The following is a 22,740-nucleotide window of genomic DNA, read 5'->3' as shown; positions in this document are numbered from 1 at the left end:
TTTCATCTTCAGCTTCAGTTACATCTTCACCATACCAAATGTTAATCTCCATCTTCATCATTCCATATCATCTTCTTCATCGTAGTCATCTTCAGCTCCATATTCACACCCCTCTGACTCGCGTCATAAAACCTCTCTCACCATGTTGTGATATAACTTTATATTCAGCTCCCCCTCTAGGAGTTGTGTAGGAATGTGTTGTATTTGTAACACACAGTTTGCAGCCAGTGTCAGTGTGTTTGACTAGGGCTGACCTTAAGAGGCGAATCAACGTCATATTTATGACGATTCCTAGTTGTGATGTCGTTATGGCAGCAACTACTTAATCTTGTCTACACAGCAGAACTCCCCTCGTCAGACCTTTAGAGAAGGTTGATTGGTTGATTGATTGATTGATTGATCTAATGGAATAACAAGAGTGTGTAACCAGTGTGTGTGTGTGTGTGTGTGTGTGTGTGTTTGTGTTTCCCAGGCACCAGGGTGGGTGTGGTCCAGTACAGTCACAGCGGAACCTTCCAGGCCATCCGTCTCAACGACCCAAAGATCGACTCCGTGTCCGCTTTCAAGGTTTTACACACACACGCACAAACACAGACACAGGCACACACACACACAAACACACACACACAAACACACACACAGGCACACTTGCACTCACCCATACACACACACCAACACGCCTACTTACACACGCACACAGACATGCAGGCATCAACATACACACACACACGCACACACTCAGTGTTTTGATTACTTTTTCAATGTTAAACATTGCATAATTGAATATGTTTTATATATTTGTGTCTTTCCCGTTTCAGAGAAAAGTTTAATTTTAATAAAGATTCAACTTTATATATATCATATATAATTTAGACGTAGTACTCTAAATATACTTCCTGTACTCTAACGTACACAACATCTACTCGATGACATCATCTCCCCCCCCCCAGGATGCGATGAAGCGTCTGGAGTGGATCGCGGGGGGCACCTGGACGCCCTCAGCACTGAAGTACGCCTACGACCACCTGATCCGGGACAGCCGGCGTGCCGAAGCCAACGTCACCGTGGTGGTGATCACCGACGGACGCTTCGACCCGCGCGACGACGACTCCCTGCTCACCTACCTCTGCAGGTAGAGGCCTGTCCTTGTGTGTGTGTGTGTGTGTGTGTGAGTGAGAGGGTGAGTGAGGGTGTGTGTGTGAGAGGGTGTGTGTGTGTGTTTGCGTGTGTGTGTGTGTGTGTGTCTGTCTTTTGTGTACTTTGGGACATTTAGCAGTCAGCTAATTCCCAATGGATAAGGGGTTAGTATTTTATCAAGGTATCCAAGGATAGGTTGTAGCCATTGGGGATCAAACCCAGAACCTTTTAGCATATACTGTATGTGTTTGTGAGTGTGTGTGCGTGTTTGTGTGACTGTGACTGTGTGTGCGTGTGAGTGTGCACTTGTGTATAGAACGTGTGTACGGTGACTTTGCGTGCCCGATAAGCAGATTCATGCCGTCCTCCCATGTGTGCGTGTGTGTGTGTGTGTGTGTGTGTGTGTGCGTGTGTGCGTGTGCGTCTGCGTGTGTGTCGTGTCCCAGCGACCCCACGGTGGACGTGAGCGCCATCGGCATCGGGGACATGTTCGACAAGCCGGAGGAGAGTGAGAGCCTGAAGAGCATCGCGTGCAACAGGGACGGTCGCCTGCTGGGCATGAGGCGCTTTGCTGACCTGGTGGCCGAGGAGTTCATCGACAAGATCGAGACCGTGCTGTGCCCAGGTACACACACACACACACACACACACGTATCCTATACAACTATACAAACAATGCTTAGATTCATACCCACAAACACATATACACACACACGCGCATACACACATAAAAATTAGGAGACTTTGATGTGTACCTCTGCCAAGGTACACAACCACAAACACACACATGCACACCAGGGATGGAAATTAACACCTGCCACACGCCTTTTGCGGGTGGATTTGTATGGTGGCGCGTAAATTGTGTCACTTCTCCCGCCACTGTGTCGGGTAATACCTTCCAGTCAGGTCCGTTCAAATTTGCATATTTAATACATTTGTCATACGGCGCTGCACAGTTCCACAACCATTACTGTCAACATCCGGCCCCCTTCTTCTTCTAGCCTCTTTTGCTGAACTGCGACTGTCAACATCCGGGATAATATACCGGTAACCATAGAGATAATATGCCGGTATCAGCATTCGGTATATTTTAAATAAGAGATGGCGAACATCGGACAGTGGGCAACACCGTGACCGGCTGGTGTTTGACGGGACGAGCCAGACAATGTTCTGTGCTCTCTGTCGTAAACATGCTTCGGATGGCCACAGGTCCAATAGTTTTGTGAGTGGGAAACAAAACCTAAAATTGGAAGCCGTGAAGGACCACGAGTCCTCAAAGTCACCTTCACGTTTTGAAAATTGCCAAGGGAAAATCAGCGCCCGAAACCACGACAGCGATAAGGACGCTCGTTAGCCTCAAAACAGCCCAGCTTGATAGTATTGCTCTACTATTTCGAAATGCAAACGCAATTTCTAAAAAGGGAAGGCCTTTTCAAGACTTCGAATGGCACTGCACGTAAGTTAATTTTTTATTTTCTGTTAGGCCTAATGCAATAGTTTGTTGCTGTCGAAAAACTAGCATGTTGGGTAACCTTAGAGCTCTGCTCACTTGTTTGGCAAACAGCTGCTCTCTGTCAGTCTGGTCAAAATAGATGTCAAGTGTGTCTGCTAAGACGTAGGGCTGTCCCGAATACCATTTTACAGGCTTAGAATACTCGTTGGATATTCCGAGTGAGTATTCCAATACTCGTAACGTGCATATAAATCCATACAAAGATCCAATGTTTAGTCGTTTGTGTCCATATTAAATCCATTATTGACCGGGTATTCCTTTGACAAAAGCCAGTCTGTGAATGCGCAATAGCAGGGCTGCATAGCGAACGTACACAAACAGATACGCTAATGAGTTCCTATATATATATATATATATAGTTTAATATATTCTGACGTTTTTCAATGTGTCTTGCACTTATTAAGTCATTGTTTCTTGTTCTTGTTTCTTCATGGTCTGTTTTCAAATGTTTAATTTGAAAACGTTTAAAATTTGAGTATGAGTCTTCCTATACCGAGAGGATACATCTGTTGCATTACAGGGGCAGATTTCATTATACATCTGGTTGAATTGAAGAAATTAAAAGGCCAGTGCACTGAAAAAACAAATGTTCATATTGACTTATGATGGTGTAGCCATGTTGTTTTATTGTTAATATGTCAATTTGTTTTTTATTGAAAATACTTTGTACAGATGAATTATCCCCAAACTTGTCATCGTAACACCTTTGAAATAAACATGACTTAACATGGCAGATACCTGTGTATTGTTTATCATATGCGGTAAGAGTGTAACATTTTCAACTCAGTTCCTTGGTAGCACCTACTTACAGTAAAAATCACTTCTGATGGAAAAAATGATGTGTATGAAAAACACTTTTCTTATCTATTGTTACTAATATATTGTTTAAAATGTCTGCATATATTAAAAAAAGTATATAGCGTATAAAAAGTGGCTGGTAAAAAAGATGAGTGGCTGGTAGATTTTTAAATCTACCAGCCACAGTGGCTGGTGGGCAAAAAAGTTAATTTCCATCTCTGATGCACACGTATACACGTAAATACACACAAACACACACATAAAGGTCAATAACATGCTCTGCTGACACATATACACTTATAGACACACACACACTGTGTGCACACAGACATGCTCGTATTTAAGTTGTGTGTGTTACAGAAACTTTGCGTGCTCCTCTCATCCTATATCTCCATCTTGGTTCCAGATCCCGTCATCGTCTGCCCAGATCTTCCATGCAAATCAGGTAAGCATCCGGAACAGCTTAATGAACTTCAACAGGTGGAACCTTTAACCTGAATCATACGCAAACCGCAGTGCTGTTTTTACTCTCCAAGCAACACAATCACCCGGTTTTCTTTGCTTGAATCATCAATCAAACAACATGACATGTTTGACATGGTTTGGCTCAACAACTTTGCTGGTTGATTCGGAGAGAGTATACCCTCTTTTCCATTCCCCTTATCCGATTGGTCTCCCATTCAATGGGACACATTTGCCCCGTCACTGTCGGCCGTTTTTCCCCCTTTCTGTTATGTAGCGTTCTGCCTCGTGGGTCTCCGCCCACTTTTGTTCCCGCCCACTTGTTTCAGGAGGGGGCACGGCCGAGGGGCAAGCCCCTCCCCCTTGGAAGCCTCTGTCTGAAGAAGGAAACCCCGCCTCCGTCCCCACCTCTCTGGAGGGCGTGGCCAACCTGCTCAGCGGCCTGAGCGAGCATCAGTACGGGGTTGGCGTGGCAACCATGGCCTACACCGCCCAGAGAGCCAAGATGAGCACGGGGGTGGCCCGGCAGCAGTGGACCGAGCTGTTCATCGACTCCTTCAAATACGTCTACGGCGACATCCTGGGAGACCCGACGCGCGCCTTGGGACTCTGCTAGTTAATGACATGCTAACCACGCGCTACCTCGCATTTAGCTTCCTCATAGAGAGAGACATAGAGAATAAGCTAGCTAGCTGCCGCTTCTGCTCCTAGCGTAGAGGTCGTATTTAAACGTTAGCACTTTTTTGGCTGTTACTGAGCTTATGGCGGTGTCCGAGTGAGGCTCTTATTGTGTGTAAGTGTCTCGTTGTTGGGTGGACATAAGTTGACCCTGGAGTATATCAAACACGTTTCTGTGAAGGCAAAGAGTCCTTTTCCGTTCAGTGATTTAAAATAAGTGTTATAATATGACACATATCATTCTCTCCGCGCCAAGTGGAGGGAAGTGTTTGGGGTTGTGCTGGAACAGTTTACCTCATCATGAGATCATGAGGAGTTTAGCGTCCATGGAGCCATTCATGAAGGTTTGGGCGTAGTGACACTCATTCCAACTGTGAACCGTGTTGTGTGTTGCCGTTTTGCACGTTCCCATGGTTACGCCCATCTCTAGACTTGATTTTTTTTAGGTGACTCACTTTACGCGGTGTGTGAAACAAGCGGCAAAAGTGTGCGGCCAATATTCATTTCTTCTGTTTTTTTTGTTTAACGGAAAATGCTGACTCATAAACGTCATTATCCTTGGGAGTTCCTGGGAATTGGCAATGAAGTCAATTATGCGTGTGTGTGCGTGCGTGGGTGTGTGAGTGCATGCGTATTTGTGTGTTTATTTGACTTCCAAACGTAATGGACCAAGACTAGCTGACGTTTAATGCTTTGTGAGTTTTATAACCCTGAAATATGTTAGTTATTTTGCATGTATGCACAGAGCCTGATTTTGTGGTGGGGATTACCTCCATCTCTTGTTTATAACCATGACAACGGCGTAATCCTGTATGGCGTTTTGTCGTGAAAGCTATGTGACTGCAGCTTGCTAATGTTTCTTATACATTGATTTTTGGAAACGTGAATGAAAGTCAAATGTCTCACTCTTTAAGAGAATAAAGTAGTGCATTGAAACAGCTGTTATTCCGGTGAACCCCCAAATGATCTGAGTGTGTGTGACTGATGGGTTTAGAATCAAAGCACTGAGCTGGCCTCTATCCTTGTTTAACCCCCGTACCAAAAAAAAAGACTAAACCCTTCAAGCCATATACAGACACGCAATAAAAAAAAATGTTCCCATCTGGGGTTGAACATGTGCCTGCCAGCTGTGCGTTTGATCCCTCACACCATGACATTTCACACTGTTAACATTAAACACAACTGCTCAATGTCCGCCCTGTCTGGCTTTCCATATGTCTGTCTATCTGATCGTCTATATGTTCTGAAAGAGCATATGTATATCTGTCTGCCCTTCTTCCTGTCTGACCATAAGTCTGTCTGTCTGACCTTCTGTGTGTCTATCGGTCTGTCCGACCATATACCCGCCTATCTGTCGGTCTGACTGTCCATCTGTCTGTCTGACCTATCCGTCCCATCCCTTGCCTTGTCTAGCCGTCTGTCTCACCGTTTGACCAATGTGTGTGTCGGTTGTTTCCGTCTGTCCGACTGTCTTGCCTGACCGTCCGTTCGTCTGCACCCCCCCCCCCCTCCAGAGCCGGCGGTGGCGAGCTGTGTGCAGCGGCCGGTGGACCTGGTCTTCCTGCTGGACGGCTCGGAGCGCATGGGCCTGGAGAACCACCGCCACGCCAAGGAGTTCGTGGAGAACGTGGCGCGCCGCCTCACGCTGGCCAACGACCAATCGGATGAGAGGAACGCCCGCGTGGCGCTGCTGCAGTACGGCAGCCAGGTGGAGCAGCAGGTGGAGTTCAAGCTCACGCACAACCTCACCACCATCTCCGACTCGCTGGCCGCCATGAACTACTTGGACTCCTCGTCCTCGCTGGGCAGCGCCATAATCTACGCCGTTAACAACGTGGTGATGTCACAGGTACACACACACAAACACACACACACACACAGCAAACGATTCCAATGCAGGCACACATAAACACAGGAGAAATGGATTTGAGTGTCAATCACTCACTCACTCACTCAGTCCCACGCTCGGTCACACAAACACACACACACACAGGAAGACACGCACGCACACACACACAGAGGAAGACACACACAAACAAAGGACAAACATAGGCAGACAAACCTTGTCAGTCACACACGTGCAGGAATAGAAACAGAGGTACACATGCATGTACAGTGTAATGGCACTGCTCCTTGTCTGACATACGCATCACCACGGCAACCCCATCCCCATCCCCCCCCCCCCCCGCTGTCCCCCCAACAGGGCAGCCGCCTGGCACGGCGCAACGCAGAGCTGTCCTTCGTCTTCATCACGGACGGCGTCACGTCCAGTGAGAACCTGGAGGAGGGCGTGTCGGCAATGCGCCGCGCCGAGGGCGTGCCCACCGTGATCGCCATGGGCTCCGACGCCGACACGGAGGTGCTGAGGAAGGTGGCGCTGGGCGACGCGGCCGCCATCTTCCGCGGCGAAGACTACACCATGCTGAACAAGCCGTCCTTCTTCGAGCGCCTCGTCCGCTGGATCTGCTAGTGAGGGAGGAAGAGGGGGAGGGGGGCGCGGGGGAGGGGCCCATCACCACGCACGCCAATCATAGAATTAGAATCACTAGAATGTTAGAAAAAAGCAAAAGATGGACCAACTTTTCCAGTGTGAGTGCAGGGAGCGGGAGGCGGCGCCGTTGAGCTAGAGCTGTGCCGTTGTTGTTGATGTGGTTGTTGTTGTTGTTTTGGTGTATCCAAACGTTGCCGGAATCAGGGAATCTCCATGGCGACATTTTCTGTTTGTATTTTTTGATCCAATGGAAGTTGAATGGGAACCCGCTTCCGGTCTGAATGTTCCATCTGGTTTCCCGGGCAACAGACATACACCTTTAAAGTGTTGATTGACAGGAAGGTTCTGTTCATTCTAAATCTAAGGTTCGGCGCCTCAGACCAAAGACAGACTCGTTGTTAGAAATGAGTTGAGGTGTTTTTAAATTGTTGGGTGCTTTAAATGTTTTTGGTTTGTGTCCGATTGTTTTGATAGCGGTAGAGAAGTCGTTTCTCCCACGCTCCATGAAGGCAATATTTACATTAAAGGTGCTACAGTAGAGAGCAGAACAACGCCATTTTACTGTTTCTTGAAACATACTTTTTGTATCTGTGACCCAGGGACGAGATCATAAGTAGTTCACACACCCACACCCGTACACACAGACATACACATACGTACACACACACACACACACACATCTGTATGTCTACACACACCCACACACACACACATATAAACACACACACACACACACAAAAGGAATTTAACACTTGCAGACCTACAGAAAAATAAGAGGGAAAGTTTCACATGAAGTTTAATAAAGCTGAATGTGATTAACCCAAACACGTATTTTTGTGAGTCTGTCTGTTTTCCCTTTAGGATAGGTTAACAATAAACTAATCATACTTTTGCGATTAAAATGGAATTCTTACATGTTTGATCAAAGAAGACCAAATGTAGATCAGGATTTACAGCTGGCATGCAAATGGTTTTAAATGGTTCCAAACCAAACATGCTTTGATTCAAACCCTGTATTTAGAACACATGAGAGGCCCTGATTGGCACAACATGAGAAAAGGGTTTAGAGGTTTAGAAGTATCAGTATCAGAATCAGTTTTTAAAATGCGTTTTTGGGAATAAAATAAGAGCGAAAAATAATATAATAATAATACTACTACTAATAATAATTATCACACCGTTTTCCCACCATATGCGCTGTTATCAGAACAAATTATCTGTCCCTAAAAGTTACAATCCACCATCCCCCCTGGCTTTTTTTTACAACTCTACCGCTGGTTGCATATCTCACCACCTCATTACAAACAATGCTATGAATGGCATTGTAAGGCTGGAGTGGGGTCAAGTATAAACAGCTCACAGAACAGACACAAAATCACAGCAACAATCACTCTTAAAACGACAATATGAGTAATAAAAAAATGAAAATACCAAACATATAACCCTTTTATATGAATAAACATGTTCTGCTAGAAATTGTATAATATTGTTTCTATGGCACTGGCGTGCGAGTGGATGATGGCTGGTTTAAGAAGCCTCATCTGGCCCGAGTCAGACTGACAGCAGCATGGATCACCTGCTTCTTGTTTCATTGACTTCAAAGTCTGCAAGCCTCACACTTTAGATCCAGCTGCAACAGCTTCTCCCGCTGAAGTTTTAATAGTTCTCCTATGTTCTGTTTTCACAGAGTCACTCGTGTGAGTCACCGTGTTTTCTTGGTAGGCAGATAGAAACAGGAAACTACTAAAATTCTACTCTAAAATTAAGAGGATAATTCCATTTTCACCTTCGTCATTTTCATCACCACTAGGGCCTACCATATTACGAAACATATACGTAGACTGAAGACGAGGGACATGGCTGATCAACATGTTAGTTTTGCGACTTTTTAACCTTAAAACGTTCAAGGCGTTCTTTATTCTAAGCGAATGTTTGCACTTATTCTTGATTCTTCTCACTCTCTCATCTTCATCTTGGTGAAAGAACCCCACAGACCTTAATGCTGACCCCTGGTGTAGGTTTATGGTCATTACGTAAATTATTAAAAAGTATGTTTTTTGTCAAACCAGAACACAAATGTATTATTAACTAATCAATTAATTTGTATTAGTAAAGGGGTGCAATCGTTCTCATATTACACGGCGATACTCTACGGTTGTTTCGGTGCTGTCCATTTATAGGCTCTGCTTTTTGAACGCAAAAGAGTTGCCGTAGAATACATACAAACGTCATGTGCCGACTGCCGACTTGAGCTCAATGGGTCAGTAGTCCATTCTCATTAATGCAAGCGAGAGAGGATTGAAAGAACTTGGTTATCCGCACATATATTGCACATATATTTCTCTTCTTGCAAGTACTGAGCTCGCTCCTGCTTAAGGTCGGTATATTTGTGCCTTCCCTAAAAATAATACTACTATTTAAAACTAAACTTCGTTTCTGAAATGCGTTTTTGAGTTGAGCTCGCTCAGGCGCACTCATTTAATTGCAACCAACGTTTTATGTTTTTTTTCCGCTGACAGCATAATGGAAGGCGACCCAATTTCAAAGCTATGCACGCCCGCCATGGTGGTGGATGTAGACATCGTCAAGAGAAATGCTCAGAGGATGGTCGATCGCTATCAGGATCTGGGAGTGAAGCTGAGACCGCATATGAAGACCCATAAAACCCTGTATGATGTACACACACAGTGTTATGCATTGAAATTTGCAATGATTGTGCAAAGTATATATTTCCCTGCAAGATCTGTGTGTGTGTGTGTGTGTGTGTGTGTGTGTGTGTGTGTGTGTGTGTGTGTGCGTGTGTGTGTGTGTGTGCGTGTGCGTGTGTGTGTGTAAAGGGAGTGCGGGGACATTATGACCGGGGGTACTCGGCGGTGTGTGGTGGTCTCCACCCTGGCAGAAGCCTCCTTCTACGCCGACCATGGGTTCGATGATATCCTCTATGCTTACCCCCTTCCCTTTGATAAGGTACCTGCTCCCTGTCTCCCTTTACCTGTCGTACACTTCATAACTCTTCTTATCATCGTACAATGGAAGATAACTTTATCCTCCATAAAGCTGGACAAAACTATTCTAATCCAATTTTAACAAACTGAAATCTTATTTTATCACATTATTATCTTAACTTTTAATAAGTGTGTGTGTGTGTGTGTGTGTGTGTGTGTGTGTGTGTGTGTGTGTGTGTGTGTGTGTGTGTGTGCAGCTGGAGCGCTGTGCAGCCCTGTCGGAGAGGCTCAGTCTGTTCCAGGTTCTGCTGGACCACCCCGAGGCCCTGGAGCTGCTCAGCAAGAGGCCCCTGAGGGCCGGACACCCCTGGCACGTCTGGCTCAAACTGGACTGTGGCAACGGGAGAGGTGAGCTGATCAACGTGTCAGCTGATCAATGTTTCAGCTGATCAATGTTAAGCTGTTTGGATGCATCTATCCGAAGATGGCTGCATAACAGCGATTCTGAAAATTAATTGAGTGAATTCCTGATCGGTTAGTCTCTGGAAGCTCAGGATTTCGTCATTTCGTCGTTTTGTTTATAACCTTCAGTCGGAAGAAAACACAGATCAATTAATAAATTAGTTTAGAGTTTTATATGAGAAGAATATATTATAATGTGTTACATATAAAGGGTGGGTGGTTCAATATCAGAACATTTCTCAAATTTTATTTTATAGCCGGTGTCTTGCACTCCGAACCAGAAGCTCTCCAATTGGCTCAGGCCATCGCCAAGACGGAGGGGGTGGAGCTTACCGGTGTGTACGCACACTGTGGGAACTCTTATCACTGCAAAGGGGTGGAGAAAATACAAGCGGTCGCCCAGGAAACGACCACTTTAACACTACAGTTCATGGAAAAGTAAGCCAAAGACCAAACACACAAATACAAATAGCCATACAAAGTCACCTTTACACAAGATGATTGATCAAAATCTGTTTGATGTCAACAGCACACGTCATGGGAAATCCAATCACTAGGCTGAAGTTTAATTTACCTTTCAGCCTAGCTACATGTAGTATATCCAATTGTCACAATGCTACATAGAATGGATCTGGAGCTCTATAGTTATCTGGGATCCAGCTGCCAACTGTGTTATAGCAGAACATCTGAGGGGAGACGGCAATGGTTTGCTGTTTAGTTACCGAGGTATTCTACCGAAGAGAAACTCATTTGTGTGGAGTGGTTGATATATTCATAAGGGGATTTTCATTTTTGTATTCCTTCAGTAGCCAGTCTACATTGGTGTTATTTGAAACCTTTTAAATGTAAACTTTTTTCACAATTTACTGCTGCTGGCAATGGTTTGTGTTTTGTGTGCTTACAGATCCCCGCCTCTAGTCTCATGGTTGGGGAAAACAAATATGAATCTGTTGATTTGTCAGACTGCCTCTTTAGTGCATGCACTACATACACACTTTCCCGTTTCAGACTGAGAGCCGTTGGCATCAACTGCAAGTCCAGCATTGGCTCCACCCCTTCCTGTAGCCATCCAATCAAAGACATGGGCCAGCTCAGTGAGGTGCACCCAGGAAACTACGTCTTCTACGGTATGTGTCATGCCTCGATGCTTGTAGCTTCACACTGACCCGCTAGTGCGCTAACCATGAAGGCCATATGCATTGTAGCGACCAGCGTTTGATTCCCACCTGCAGTTCTAAGCTGTCATTCGCTCTCTTCTTCAACCCACCTTCCTGTCTGTTCTCCCTACTGTCCTTTCCATAAAGGCACATAATACCCTAAATAATAATAATATCTATAAAAAAAATACATTTTTGTATATATGCCTTATATAAAAGACAAATCAAATTCAAACTAATTCAATCTGTCCAATCACGGGCCTTCAGATGTGCAGCAGTCGCTGATTGGCTCGTGCAGTATGGAGGATGTCGCCGTGCGGGTTTTGACAAGGGTCATCGGACACTGTCCTCACAGGAACCAGCTGCTGGTGGACTGTGGGTGGGCGGCTCTCAGGTAATATTAGAGTGCTCATTAGTCTATACCTGTTTAAGACTGGAGCTAAGGGTTGACTGGTCCAGGGGGGTAGACCGGGACGTTGACATAGCCATCCAACATCCGGATGGATACACACACGTGTGATGTCACTATTGGGTATTCCTTGAAATAGCGTTTCAAAGAGTTAAAAATAACTGCGATGAGTAGACGTGGAAATAGTAAAGGTTTAAAAGCATTTTGGTATTTGAAGTGAATGGATTTGTAACTGTTAAAGGCAGAGGTCAGCATTAATGCACACCCTTGAACCTTGACCATAAGCCATGTAATGTTATTCCTGCTATCGTACTATTCTCGTAATTAGTGTTTCTAAAAACCGAAACCCTGGAAGTTCTGTCATTACTTATTTTATTAGCGCTGTTATTTTGTTGCCTTAACATTTCTTCTGCTTCCTACCGTCCACCTCCAGTCAGGATGGAGCAGGAAGGCTGCCCTCTGGATATGCTGTGATTGAAGGACATCCAGACCTCAAGTAATCTAATTGGAACTAAAGTTATATAATCTAAAATAGAAGGATCTCATCCCTCCACTGACTCCAAACTTCTGTCTAAAATACATTCAGGATTTTGTATATTGTGCATTATTTTATTCTTCTGTGCATTCATTCATGCATGCATTCATTATTGTACATGCAAACATTTTCATAAACCTGCCTTTTTGTTAGTCAATTTAATATTCAATCATGTGATAACGTTTCTCAGTCTCTCGTTAACTCAAAGTCAGATTCCAATAACATGGTTTTCTAATAACAATTCCACCATGTAACGAACCAGTGACATTGAGACATCTGATTGGTCCTCCCCTATGCAGGTTGCTGTCCATGACCCAGGAGCATGGCAGAGTAGAGCCAATCACAGGAGAGCTGGACTACAGCAAATACCCCCTGGGCTCCCTGCTCAAACTGGTTCCATACCACGTCAGTACACACACAGTCAATATTCAACAAGTTTCTGTTGGTGTTGCAGGTCTGATGGTCCCTTTACACCTGTCTGTCTGTCTGTCTGTCTGTCTGTCAATATTGATCCTTACAGTCTTGTGCCACAGCCATGATGCATAGCGTGTACCACGTCCACTCTGGTGGGCGTCTGGTAGGGAAGTGGTTCCCCACCCGTGGATGGTGATTGGCTGTCTTGCCTCAGACTCAACGGATTATAACAACCTGTAATAGTGGTTACCAACAGTATTCTAGGATTCAAGTGTTGCAATCACATTTATAACAATTGTTTTATTTCTAATCGTTATTTTACTATTTGGGTAATGAAAATAAAATAATCTTTTAAAATGTGTATGTATTTACATTTGTTTGTGTCATAATATATTGGGGAAGGGAAAGACACACATTCACACACATTGATATTTATTGATACGCAAATCATGCAATCATCTTTAAATAAAACAATTAGACAAAAAACTGGAACTAACAGAACTATATACAAAGGGGTGCTATGTAACAGACAAAAAGACATTTAAAGAAAAATATTTAAGGCTTTAAATATTTATACTGTTTTTAATGTTTTGCTATTCTTCAGTCTTCAGATGTTTCAATATAGTGTTTGAATTGTATTCTGAAATGTATGTGTGGTTTCATTTTAGGCCATTTGCATTTGTGAATGTAGTATTTTCCCTGTAAAATAAGAGTTGGCCAGAGGAGGTGTGGTCCCCTTGCAAATTCTCCTCAGATTACTACATTTTTTGTCTGTAATGCATATACCATCCAACATACGGTTATATATTAATCAGCGGATTCACAGATAAACATGTAATTTCCTTGCATTAATCTCAAAAGACAAGAAGGTATCATCCATGCATAAATCCAAAGTTCAACAAGAAATACCCTTCTACAATAGATGCATGATGGGAAATAGTGTTTTAGTGATTACGATGTTGCCATTGGCTACATCCCGACCTTTCACTTGTCACGTGGTTTTAAAACTTTTGACGATGGCGCGGAATCTGTGAGGCTCACGTTTCTGGAAAACATCCCTTCTGTTAATTGTTGTATTTATTTGTTTCACTGGTTATATTATAAGGTAAGACTCTGTGCTGAATAAGTGAAGTATGCCAATGTCCTGAGACAATGTAGCACGTAAAATATCTTGTAATATGTTCGGTATACAACTCGTCATCCTCAATTTGCTCCTCATAATTTGTTACTTTGCTCAGCCATAGTGACAGCTGTCACTAGTGACTATTGTTGGAAAGATACCTTCAGTAATCAGAAAGAAATAAAAACACCGAAGCAATCTTTAAAGTCTTAAACATAAGGTCTCCATGCAGTCTGTAGCTTGATTCCGCTGTTCAGTTCTGATACGAGGCAATGTTTCATTTAGTCATCATGAGTGTACTTGAAGTGAAGTTCGTGGGAGATGAGGAGGTCCTGGAACACATCGTGGACATCAAAGAGGGTATGGAGACCATCCAACGACCAACCAAACGTACCAGTGGGACTCCTAAAGATCTGATGGATCTCTTCATTCCACTGTGGATTGTTGTTGTTTTCAGCCGGACGTGCTACCGACGCACCGGTCCAGAAGATGGTGACGTTTAAGAGCTCAGCAGGCAGACGGGCCAGAGTGGATGAGGATGGTGACGATAGTGAAGAAGATGAGGTCCTGAACGAGCAGAAATATGTCCAGGCGCTCGGAACAGAGAGTGCAATAGGTGTGTGTGTGTGTGTGTGTGTGTGTGTGTGTGTGTGTGTGTGTGTGTGTGTGTGTGTGTGTGTGTGTGTGTGTGTGTGTGGTGAGCTGTTATTGACATTGTGGTTTAGAACGGTGCGGAAAAGTTTAAATCTATAGACCTAACCTCCACTATAGCTGCCTTTTAACCCTACATAGCGTAAGTCCATTATATATAACCGTTGTTCAACCAAGCACACATCAGTGGGTCATCCAAACTTTATTCTGAGCCATTTGTTCTGACCCAGCAGACAACGAGGAGCCGGGGTCTGTGGTGGCGGGGGCTGCCGTCTTCAGCTTCCAGAAGTACAAGCGCTCCCAGGGCCTGGCCGAACGAGGTAAGCCACACCACATGCTCATATTCACCTGCTGACATCCACCTGTCGGCCGCTCAGTCCGATGTGTGTGTGTGTGTGTTTGTGTGTGTGTGTGTATGTGTGATTAGCGAGTGAATTGGCGCGCACCCCGGGGAAGAGTGTGACCTTCAGTGGGCCCTCCGACACTGAGCCATCGACCCCTGTACGCTCAGGACGCAGTGAGTGGGGCACCCATACACCTACAATTTCTTCAGTATCAGCCATATTAGATATGTGTTTTTATACTTTTTCTTTTTTTCTTTCAGGTTCAAAGATTGAGAACCGGACCCCCCAGAAGGTAAGAGCGTCATACTCCAATGCCCCTGCTTCATCAGCCGGCGAGCGGTGTCCTCTTCTCCGTTTAACTCCTCGTCTTCGCCCTGACAGGGCAGGAAGGTGAAGTTCGTCTCCACCACCCCCCACAGGCTCCGGAAAAGACTAACAGGTGAGTTGCATGTTGCCGTTACCATGGCAAACAGAGGAACCAACACATGATCCACGTTCTATCATATGACTTCATCCCAAGTAAACCACCGGAGGGGGCTAGAATGGGGTGTTTGAATGCCAGCCAATAGCTTCTGTGTTCGATACCCAGTGTCTGGAGTCTGCGGGCCCCGAGAGCTGCAGGCCTATCCCCTACCTGCTCATACACCTGTAATTGAAATCACTTTATGGTCCCATCACATTGGACAATTGCGAATAGACGTTATTTATTCATACTTTCTCAGATGAGTCAAATATATTTTTGACACTTGGTTACACACATGTGAAGTCCGTACTTTGGTTTCGACTTGTAGTCTTCACCAAACCAGACAAAAAACCTTATTGTAACAAATGCACTTATTGTAAGTCGCTTTGGATAAAAGCGTCTGCTAAATGCCCTAAATGTAAATGTAAACGCTTCTCTCCAGCGCCCAGCATGCGGTCGGACAGCGACAGCGAGCTGTCTCCCTCTGACAGCGAGGAGGGAGAGGGGGAGAAGAGCGAGGAGGAGGAGGAGAAGGAGACGGTCAAGCAGACCCTCTGCACGCCCAGCAAGGCCAAGCAGTCGGCCGCCCTCTACAAGACCCCTGCCAAGAAGACCCGGAACCTTCCGGAAGCCCCCACAGACCAGGTGGGGCCTCCCGGACCACCCCTGTTCACGCCAATGATCATAGTGTCTTTAATAGTGTCTGTAATAACTTTATATTATATTTATAGTTATTACATTTATTTACACAACTTATAGAAGATTCAAAGGGCCACTGCTGTTGAGTGGAATATCACTTTCTGGACTTTAAACTATAAAAGGCTTTTAGTTGGTGTAAATGTGAAATGTGTAAGCTTTAATTTCATCAGTACTAGCATCCTCACAGTTACTTTACTTTGACAACATAGACAATATTGTTGCAGAGAAGCAGTTCGGATTAAGGATAGTTAAAAGGACATTTTTAAATTCATATATATTTTTTTAAAGGTTTGTACAGTTTAAGGCTCGTTAACAGTGGAATTTTGGACTGGCAGTCTTTAATAGACTTTTAAAAGAGTTGTTCTTAGCCTGGTCCTACCAGAATCTCATACTTCATTTCATTTGCACAGCGAGTCTGGACCAACTCAATTGAATAACCTTAACTCACTTAAAGGCGGGTGTCTGTTGAAGTTTAAAACTATTGGATCTGCCCAGTGCCACTCTGGATCTGCCATAACCAATCGCTAACGTTTGGCCGGGAATCACGTTGCGCGCAGGCTGTAAACAAACCAAACACTGTGCGTGAAGATGTCCATCAACGAGAGCTGACTTGAACGTCATTGATCTCAGCCACTCCCTCTGTTCGCTGATTTGACGCACAAAGCCCACTAACACATACGTATTAATGTGTTCTGGTTCCCCTCTCATCCCAGTCTGATAGAGGAGTATTAATGTGGTCTGGTTCCCCTCTCAGCCCAGTCTGATAGAGGAGTATTTCGAAGCACACAGCAGCACCAAGGTCGTCACGTCAGACCGGACCCTCCAGCGCCTGCAGACCCCCAAACTCGACCGGGTCGGTAGATTCCACCTCTACTCTCACACTTTTCTTCTCTTCTTTAAAAATAACATCTTCCATCCCTCTGGTATCCTTGGAGTGACATGTTGTGGTGTCTGCAGGAGACTCTGTTTCGCCTACTGGGGGACACACCCTCCTGTTATGCCTCAGAGATCCAAGAGATCCACAGCAAACACCAGAAGCACTTCAGCAAGTGGATGCTGCAGCTACAGTGAGTGGAGGGAGAACAATGAACCAGCCGGTCCTGCTAGTATTTCTGACATTAGGATGTGGTGCGATGACATTCACGGTGCTTCTCCCCAAGTCAAACAGGATATTAGGGGGTGGGGCTTAATGTGGGGCGGGATGCGTGCACCTGATCCTTGAGGATGTTGATTGTCGGCATCAAGTGGAATATTTTAAAGTTGTTGCCGATTATGTCAATCAATAGTAATCAATGATATTCAAATGTTCAAACCACCTCCTCTGACTTTAAGACGATCACAAAAACATACCCTTAGCTCCACACTAATTTGTGGAAGGAACTCCAAAAAAGTTGTTTATTTTGACAGAAAATGTTTGCTGGGGCTCATTCAAAACAAAAGTCAGATAAAAGCATTTAGACCAGTGGTTCCAACCTTCTTTACCACCCCCAACTACTTTGTGCTCTGCTTGCAACTGAACTAAATCAACATCCCCCTCACGTATGCTCTGCATGCGACGTGCTTCGTGTTGTGTGTGACGCTGGTGCGTATCTGACCGGGTGTAGGCTGGGCTTCAGTGTGGTGGTCTACGGTCTGGGCAGCAAGAAGGCTCTATTGGAGGACTTCCGTCTGTCCCAGCTGTCCCAAGAGCTTCACCTGGTGGTCAACGGATTCTTCCCCTCCATCACGCTCAAATCCGTGAGTGGGAATGCTTGGAAAATACTAATTTTAGCAATACGTCCTCAACTTTTATGATCAATGACATTGTGTAAGATCAAGCTTAACTTGTATACCGACCTACAGCTGAATATGATGCAAATACTTACATTCTGAAAAATTTTAAATGATGCACTGTAAACAAAGTTAATGTTCCCCAGTATAGGCTAGACAAGACAATTGTTTATCCGCTACCACAACACATATTCTGCACCTGTCCTGCTCCAAATATCTTTTCATTTTCCTACTACAATACACTCTCTACAGATCTTAAATGCTGTGACATCAGAGGCCCTCGACCACCAGGGAACGTTCCGGAATCCCTCGGATCAAATCGATTACATCAGCCAGACCATGAAAGACAGTAGGTACCGGCGCAGTGGAGATGTGTGTTTTTTTCTTTGTGCATTTAGTGAATATTCCTACAGGTTAACCACCTGTGTTTGGGTGGATCTCATCTATGCAGACATGTGTTTTAATGTGGGAGTCAGCAGCTAACTATTTTGGTTTGCAAATAGGGATAGGGATGAGCCTTATCCGATATTTTCTTTAAACTGGTTGGGAATTGGCCATCGGATATCGGAAATAAATTATTTTGTAATCTGATGTCCGAAAAATGTTAAAATATTGTAATCCCATATGATTCACTGCCCAGGGTAATTCTGAGATATCTCTGAGCGCTGAAGGATCCTGCATCTGAATTCTGCATCTAAAGCCTTGGTATTGCGTCATCTTGTATGTCCGCAGGCCCTGATCTCCACATATACCTGCTGATCCACAACATCGACGGCTCTATGCTCCGAGGAGAGAAGACCCAGAGTGCTTTGGGGCACCTGGCATCCCTTCCCAACATGCACCTGGTGGCATCCATTGACCACATCAACGCGCCACTTGGTGTGTGGAGCGTGTGTGCGTTTCTGTTTGTTTGTGTGTGTGTGTGTGTGTGTGGGTTCCACTTCAACTACTATTTATTCCGAATATCAGTCTCCTTCAATGTATTTTTTTTACACTAATTCCCCATTTAATATAAATATAAATTTTATTTATAACTATTTAACTTTTTTATCAAAACTTGATGGATATAATATAAGTTGTATTCCACCTTCCTCTATGTGTTGCTCCAGTGTGGGACCAGTGCAAGCAGAGTCAGTTCAACTGGCTGTGGTGGGAGTGTGTGACGTACCAGCGTTACGTGGAGGAGACATCGTACGAGAACTCCCTGCTGGTGCAGCAGACGGGTGCCCTGGCCCTCTCCTCGCTCACGCACGTCCTGCGCAGCTTGACCTCCAACGCCAGGTGACCCCCAGCCCACCTTTATGGTGTCACATTCAAGATCATGTTGAACCTGCACTATGTCACTTTTTTCTGCTGTAGCTATTGACTCCATAATATCTGAAGAAGAATGTTTCTCAAGAATAAAATGTGCCAATGCATCAATCCCCCACCATGGGAGCGTCTCAGACAACAGTCTGGACAGCATATAGCTGTAACTGTAGTTACAACTCAAGCCACTAGGATGCTACTGGCAGACCTTGCATAGTGCAGGTTTATAATTCTCATGTGACTGGACTGAGGGCCCTATGTGTCACGAGGCATTTGAAGGACAGGTAACATGTGACTGTTAATAGTAGAGATGCAGATGGTGTTGTTGTTAAATTCTATTGCCATCATTTCTTTACAGGGGGATTTTCAAGCTTCTGGTGGAATTTCAGTTAGAGAACAGAGACAACCCCTCATATATCGGTAAGCACACAGTGTAACATGCAGAGCTTTTCATGGTTGGTGTTTCCCTTAAAATATTGAATACAATGTTATCAGAGGTTTTCCGAATCCATATACCGTTTAGCTTTTGACCTGGGTTCTTCCAGTGAAATGATAAATATACAACATGTTGTTCTTTTTAGATATAATTTTTTCAGTGCTGCATTCAACACTGTAGACCAGGGGTCGGCAACTGGGGGCCCGCGGGCCATAACGCAGTCCATCAGCACCCGCCGTGGTGTGTGTCTGTTTTAAGAGTGGTTGGCTGCTTTTTTAGGTGCGCACTACTGCCCTCTCTCCAGCATAAGGCCTTTCTACACTGCCAAGCCGGTTCGGTCGAGGCTTGGCACGCCCAGCGATTTCACCGTCTTATTTCAAGTTTCCTGGGTAAAACCAAGGGGGTAAAATCCCCCGTTCGTCACGGCGCGGGCTTTCTTGGTTCACTGGAGAAGGCGGGGCTGCGCACAGAGTCTAGACCTCTTAAGAATAATTTGCATATTCCCAAATGTTTTTATTTTTTTATGAATGAAGACACCCGCATGCAAGAATGAGTTCACGTCTGAGTGAAGGCTACAAATGCCGACCCCTGCTGTAGACCATACAATACTTTTGTACAGGTTAGAAAACTGTGTGGGGCTTTCAGGCATAGGGTCATAAATTGGTTCAGGTCCTAACTACAAAATAGGAACTGCTTTGTTTCCATTGGCAACTTTGTATCAGAATCAACCAACATGACATATGGAGTCCCACAAGGTTAGATCTTAGGACCCTCTTTATTCAACTTCTACATGCTCCCACTAGAGCAAATCATGCAAAATAACAATATTGACCATCATTGCTATGCTGATGACACGCAAATCTATGTATCGCTATCACCAAATGTCTATCGGCCCATAGATCTGCTGTGGCAGTGCATTGAGCAAGTGAAAGACTGGATGGGCCAAAATTTCCTTAAACTAAATGAGGACAAATCCGAGATAATTGTATTTGGTGCTAAAACGGAAAGGCTTAAAGTAACCCAACACGTTCACTCTCTGTTCCTGAAAACCTCAATCAAAGCCAGAAATCTAGGGGTTATCATGGATTCAGATTTTCATTTCGACAGTCACATCAAATCTGCAAATTATCACCTTAAAAATGGCAAGACTTAGAGGGCTCATGTCCACCGAAGACTTACAAAAACTTGTACATGCCTTTATGACTAGTAAGCTTGATTACCGCAATGGTCTCCTTACAGGTCTCCCAAAATAAACTCTAAGTAAGCTTCAGCTTGTTCAGAATGCTGCTGCTAGAGTTCTAACAAAGACCAAAAAATGTGAACATATTACACCAATTCTTAAATCGTTACATTGGCTTCTTGTAGGTCAGAGAATTGATTTTAAAATCATGTTGCTAACCTATAAATCCCTACATGGTTAGGCCCAAAATATTTAACTGTTATGCTTCCACTACAAAAGAGATCTAGACAACTAAGATCTTCTGAGACCAATCTGTTTATTATCCCCTGAGTAAACACGAAACATGGGAAAGCAGGATTTAGTTACTATGCAACAAATAGCTGGAATAAACTCCCTGAGGATTTAAAACTTGCCCCAACTCTGAGCACCTTTAAAACAAGACTGAGGACTTTTATGTTTGCTTTAGCTTTCTGCTAAATCTTAAAAACATTGCACTTTCTAAAATGCTTTTTTAACATTGCCTTTATTTTCTATTTTTACCAAAAAGATACATGATCTGATACCAGAGAGAAAGGATAAGGGTTTGAGACCCAAGTTCTATTTGGGTTAGAGTCCTAGAATCTGGTTTGGAGTCCCAGAGAAAGGACCAAGTTCCTTTAGGTCGGGTTGGAGTCCCGACGTGGGTACCAGAGAGACTGTTGATCTGATCTTGAATACATTGCATTTTCTAAAATATTTTACTCATTTCTTTGCATATGTTTTCTTTTACTTATCTATTATTTTATTTTATTGCATGACAATGTTTATACGTGAAGCACTTTGAGTCTGCCTTGTGTATGAAAAGTGCTATATAAATGAAGTTGCCTTGCCTTGCCTACATCTCTGCACCAATGTATGGAATGAATGTGAAAACAGTTTCTATCAAACTCTGCAGTACATTATATGCCTTTTATTTATTTGATTTCTTTCAGGCTTATCCTTCCAAGATTTCTACCAGCGCTGTCGTGAGGCGTTCCTGGTGAACTCTGACCTCACCCTGAGAACCCAGCTGACTGAGTTCAGGGACCACAAACTGATCCGGACCCGCAAGGTGCACCTCCAATACCTGGCTTCTTCCTATTGTACCAATGCTTCCTTCTCATTGGCTGCACACAATGCTGTATTCTTGCCCCTCACTGTAGTAATATTAACACTGAATGTAGAATTATTGTTCCTCCCTGCACTATTTTTGTGCTTGACTGCAAAATTTTTCCTCACTGCAGTATTGTCACTGACTACATTATTATTGTTCCTCACTGCAATATTTGTCCTTGACTACAGTATTGTCAATGAATACAGTATTATTATTCCTCTCTTCAGTATTTGTCAATGACAGCAGTTATTTTCTGGTTCAGGGTGCTGATGGAGTTGAATGCCTGAATGTTCCCGTGGATACCAGCACCTTGTTGGACTTCCTTGAGAAAGAGGAGGGTGACTGATGATCTCATCTTGTCCCTTGCTTCATAATAGAAATAAAGTTGCCTGTATACACTGCCTGTTACAAATCAGTGACACGCACATTGTGAGTGTCCACACAGATCTATGATGGATTGCTAGAAGTGGCTAATGAAATGGAATCATCCTTAAAAATGTACGCTTTGAAATGGTGGAAATGTTTGTATTTATTCAAAACTCTTGTAGCACTGTAATCCACATTGTTTTACTGTTTGGTAAAGAAAAAAAAACATGGTCAGATAAAGCATTTATATGTAAAACACGATGAGTCTTT

At 44.1% G+C, this 22,740-nt stretch overlaps 3 protein-coding genes across 5 annotated transcripts in view; all 3 read left to right on the top strand.

The window, feature by feature from the left end:
- Window positions 1-7,924, top strand: part of col6a2 (collagen, type VI, alpha 2) — an 18,483-nt gene extending 10,559 nt beyond the window's left edge. The window contains exons 27-32 of one of the 2 annotated variants that reach the window (XM_079751076.1): window positions 473-567; window positions 951-1,132; window positions 1,584-1,762; window positions 3,855-3,893; window positions 6,103-6,437; window positions 6,792-7,924. In XM_079751076.1, coding sequence (XP_079607202.1) covers window positions 473-567; window positions 951-1,132; window positions 1,584-1,762; window positions 3,855-3,893; window positions 6,103-6,437; window positions 6,792-7,058 — 1,097 coding nt within the window. In that variant the 3' untranslated portion in view covers window positions 7,059-7,924. The other variant, XM_079751077.1, reaches the window with a different exon arrangement.
- Window positions 7,925-9,346: 1,422 nt separating this feature from the next.
- LOC307086267 (D-serine dehydratase) lies at window positions 9,347-13,236 on the top strand. The gene is made up of 10 exons (XM_079751416.1): window positions 9,347-9,456; window positions 9,599-9,748; window positions 9,917-10,046; window positions 10,282-10,432; window positions 10,744-10,924; window positions 11,495-11,613; window positions 11,911-12,037; window positions 12,486-12,548; window positions 12,887-12,992; window positions 13,108-13,236. The coding sequence occupies exons 2-10, from the start codon at window positions 9,603-9,605 to the stop codon at window positions 13,195-13,197; spliced, it is 1,113 nt and encodes a 370-aa protein (XP_079607542.1). The 5' UTR covers window positions 9,347-9,456; window positions 9,599-9,602; the 3' UTR covers window positions 13,198-13,236.
- A 786-nt stretch (window positions 13,237-14,022) lies between these two features.
- On the top strand, window positions 14,023-22,506 carry orc2 (origin recognition complex, subunit 2). 2 transcript variants are annotated; one of them, XM_079751549.1, is made up of 17 exons: window positions 14,023-14,106; window positions 14,407-14,481; window positions 14,579-14,737; window positions 15,006-15,092; window positions 15,200-15,289; window positions 15,377-15,408; window positions 15,498-15,555; window positions 16,022-16,224; window positions 17,033-17,131; window positions 17,236-17,345; window positions 17,883-18,015; window positions 18,301-18,397; window positions 18,781-18,927; window positions 19,158-19,329; window positions 19,715-19,776; window positions 21,944-22,062; window positions 22,367-22,506. In XM_079751549.1, exons 2-17 carry the CDS (start codon window positions 14,412-14,414, stop codon window positions 22,448-22,450), a joined length of 1,722 nt encoding a protein of 573 aa, XP_079607675.1. In that variant the 5' UTR covers window positions 14,023-14,106; window positions 14,407-14,411; the 3' UTR covers window positions 22,451-22,506. The 2 variants fall into 2 exon arrangements, with proteins under 2 accessions (XP_079607675.1, XP_079607674.1); XM_079751548.1 differs by having other exon boundaries at window positions 15,003-15,092.
- The last annotated feature ends 234 nt before the right edge of the window (window positions 22,507-22,740 follow it).

This window comes from Pollachius pollachius (assembly GCF_949987615.1).
Source record: "Pollachius pollachius genome assembly, chromosome: 14".
Taxonomy (NCBI): Eukaryota; Metazoa; Chordata; class Actinopteri; order Gadiformes; family Gadidae; genus Pollachius; species Pollachius pollachius.
This window is presented reverse-complemented; position numbering and strand designations above follow the sequence as displayed.

Coding starts and splice junctions, on each gene's coding strand:
- orc2 (XM_079751548.1), top strand. CDS start 14,412: ATGAGTGTACTTGAAGTGAAGTTCGTGGGAGATGAGGAGGTCCTGGAA. Junction 15,409..15,497: donor AGAACCGGACCCCCCAGAAG/GTAAGAGCGTCA, acceptor TCGCCCTGACAG/GGCAGGAAGGTGAAGTTCGT. Junction 19,330..19,714: donor AGCTTGACCTCCAACGCCAG/GTGACCCCCAGC, acceptor ATTTCTTTACAG/GGGGATTTTCAAGCTTCTGG.
- LOC307086267 (XM_079751416.1), top strand. CDS start 9,603: ATGGAAGGCGACCCAATTTCAAAGCTATGCACGCCCGCCATGGTGGTG. Junction 10,047..10,281: donor ACCCCCTTCCCTTTGATAAG/GTACCTGCTCCC, acceptor GTGTGTGTGCAG/CTGGAGCGCTGTGCAGCCCT. Junction 12,993..13,107: donor TCAAACTGGTTCCATACCAC/GTCAGTACACAC, acceptor TGATCCTTACAG/TCTTGTGCCACAGCCATGAT.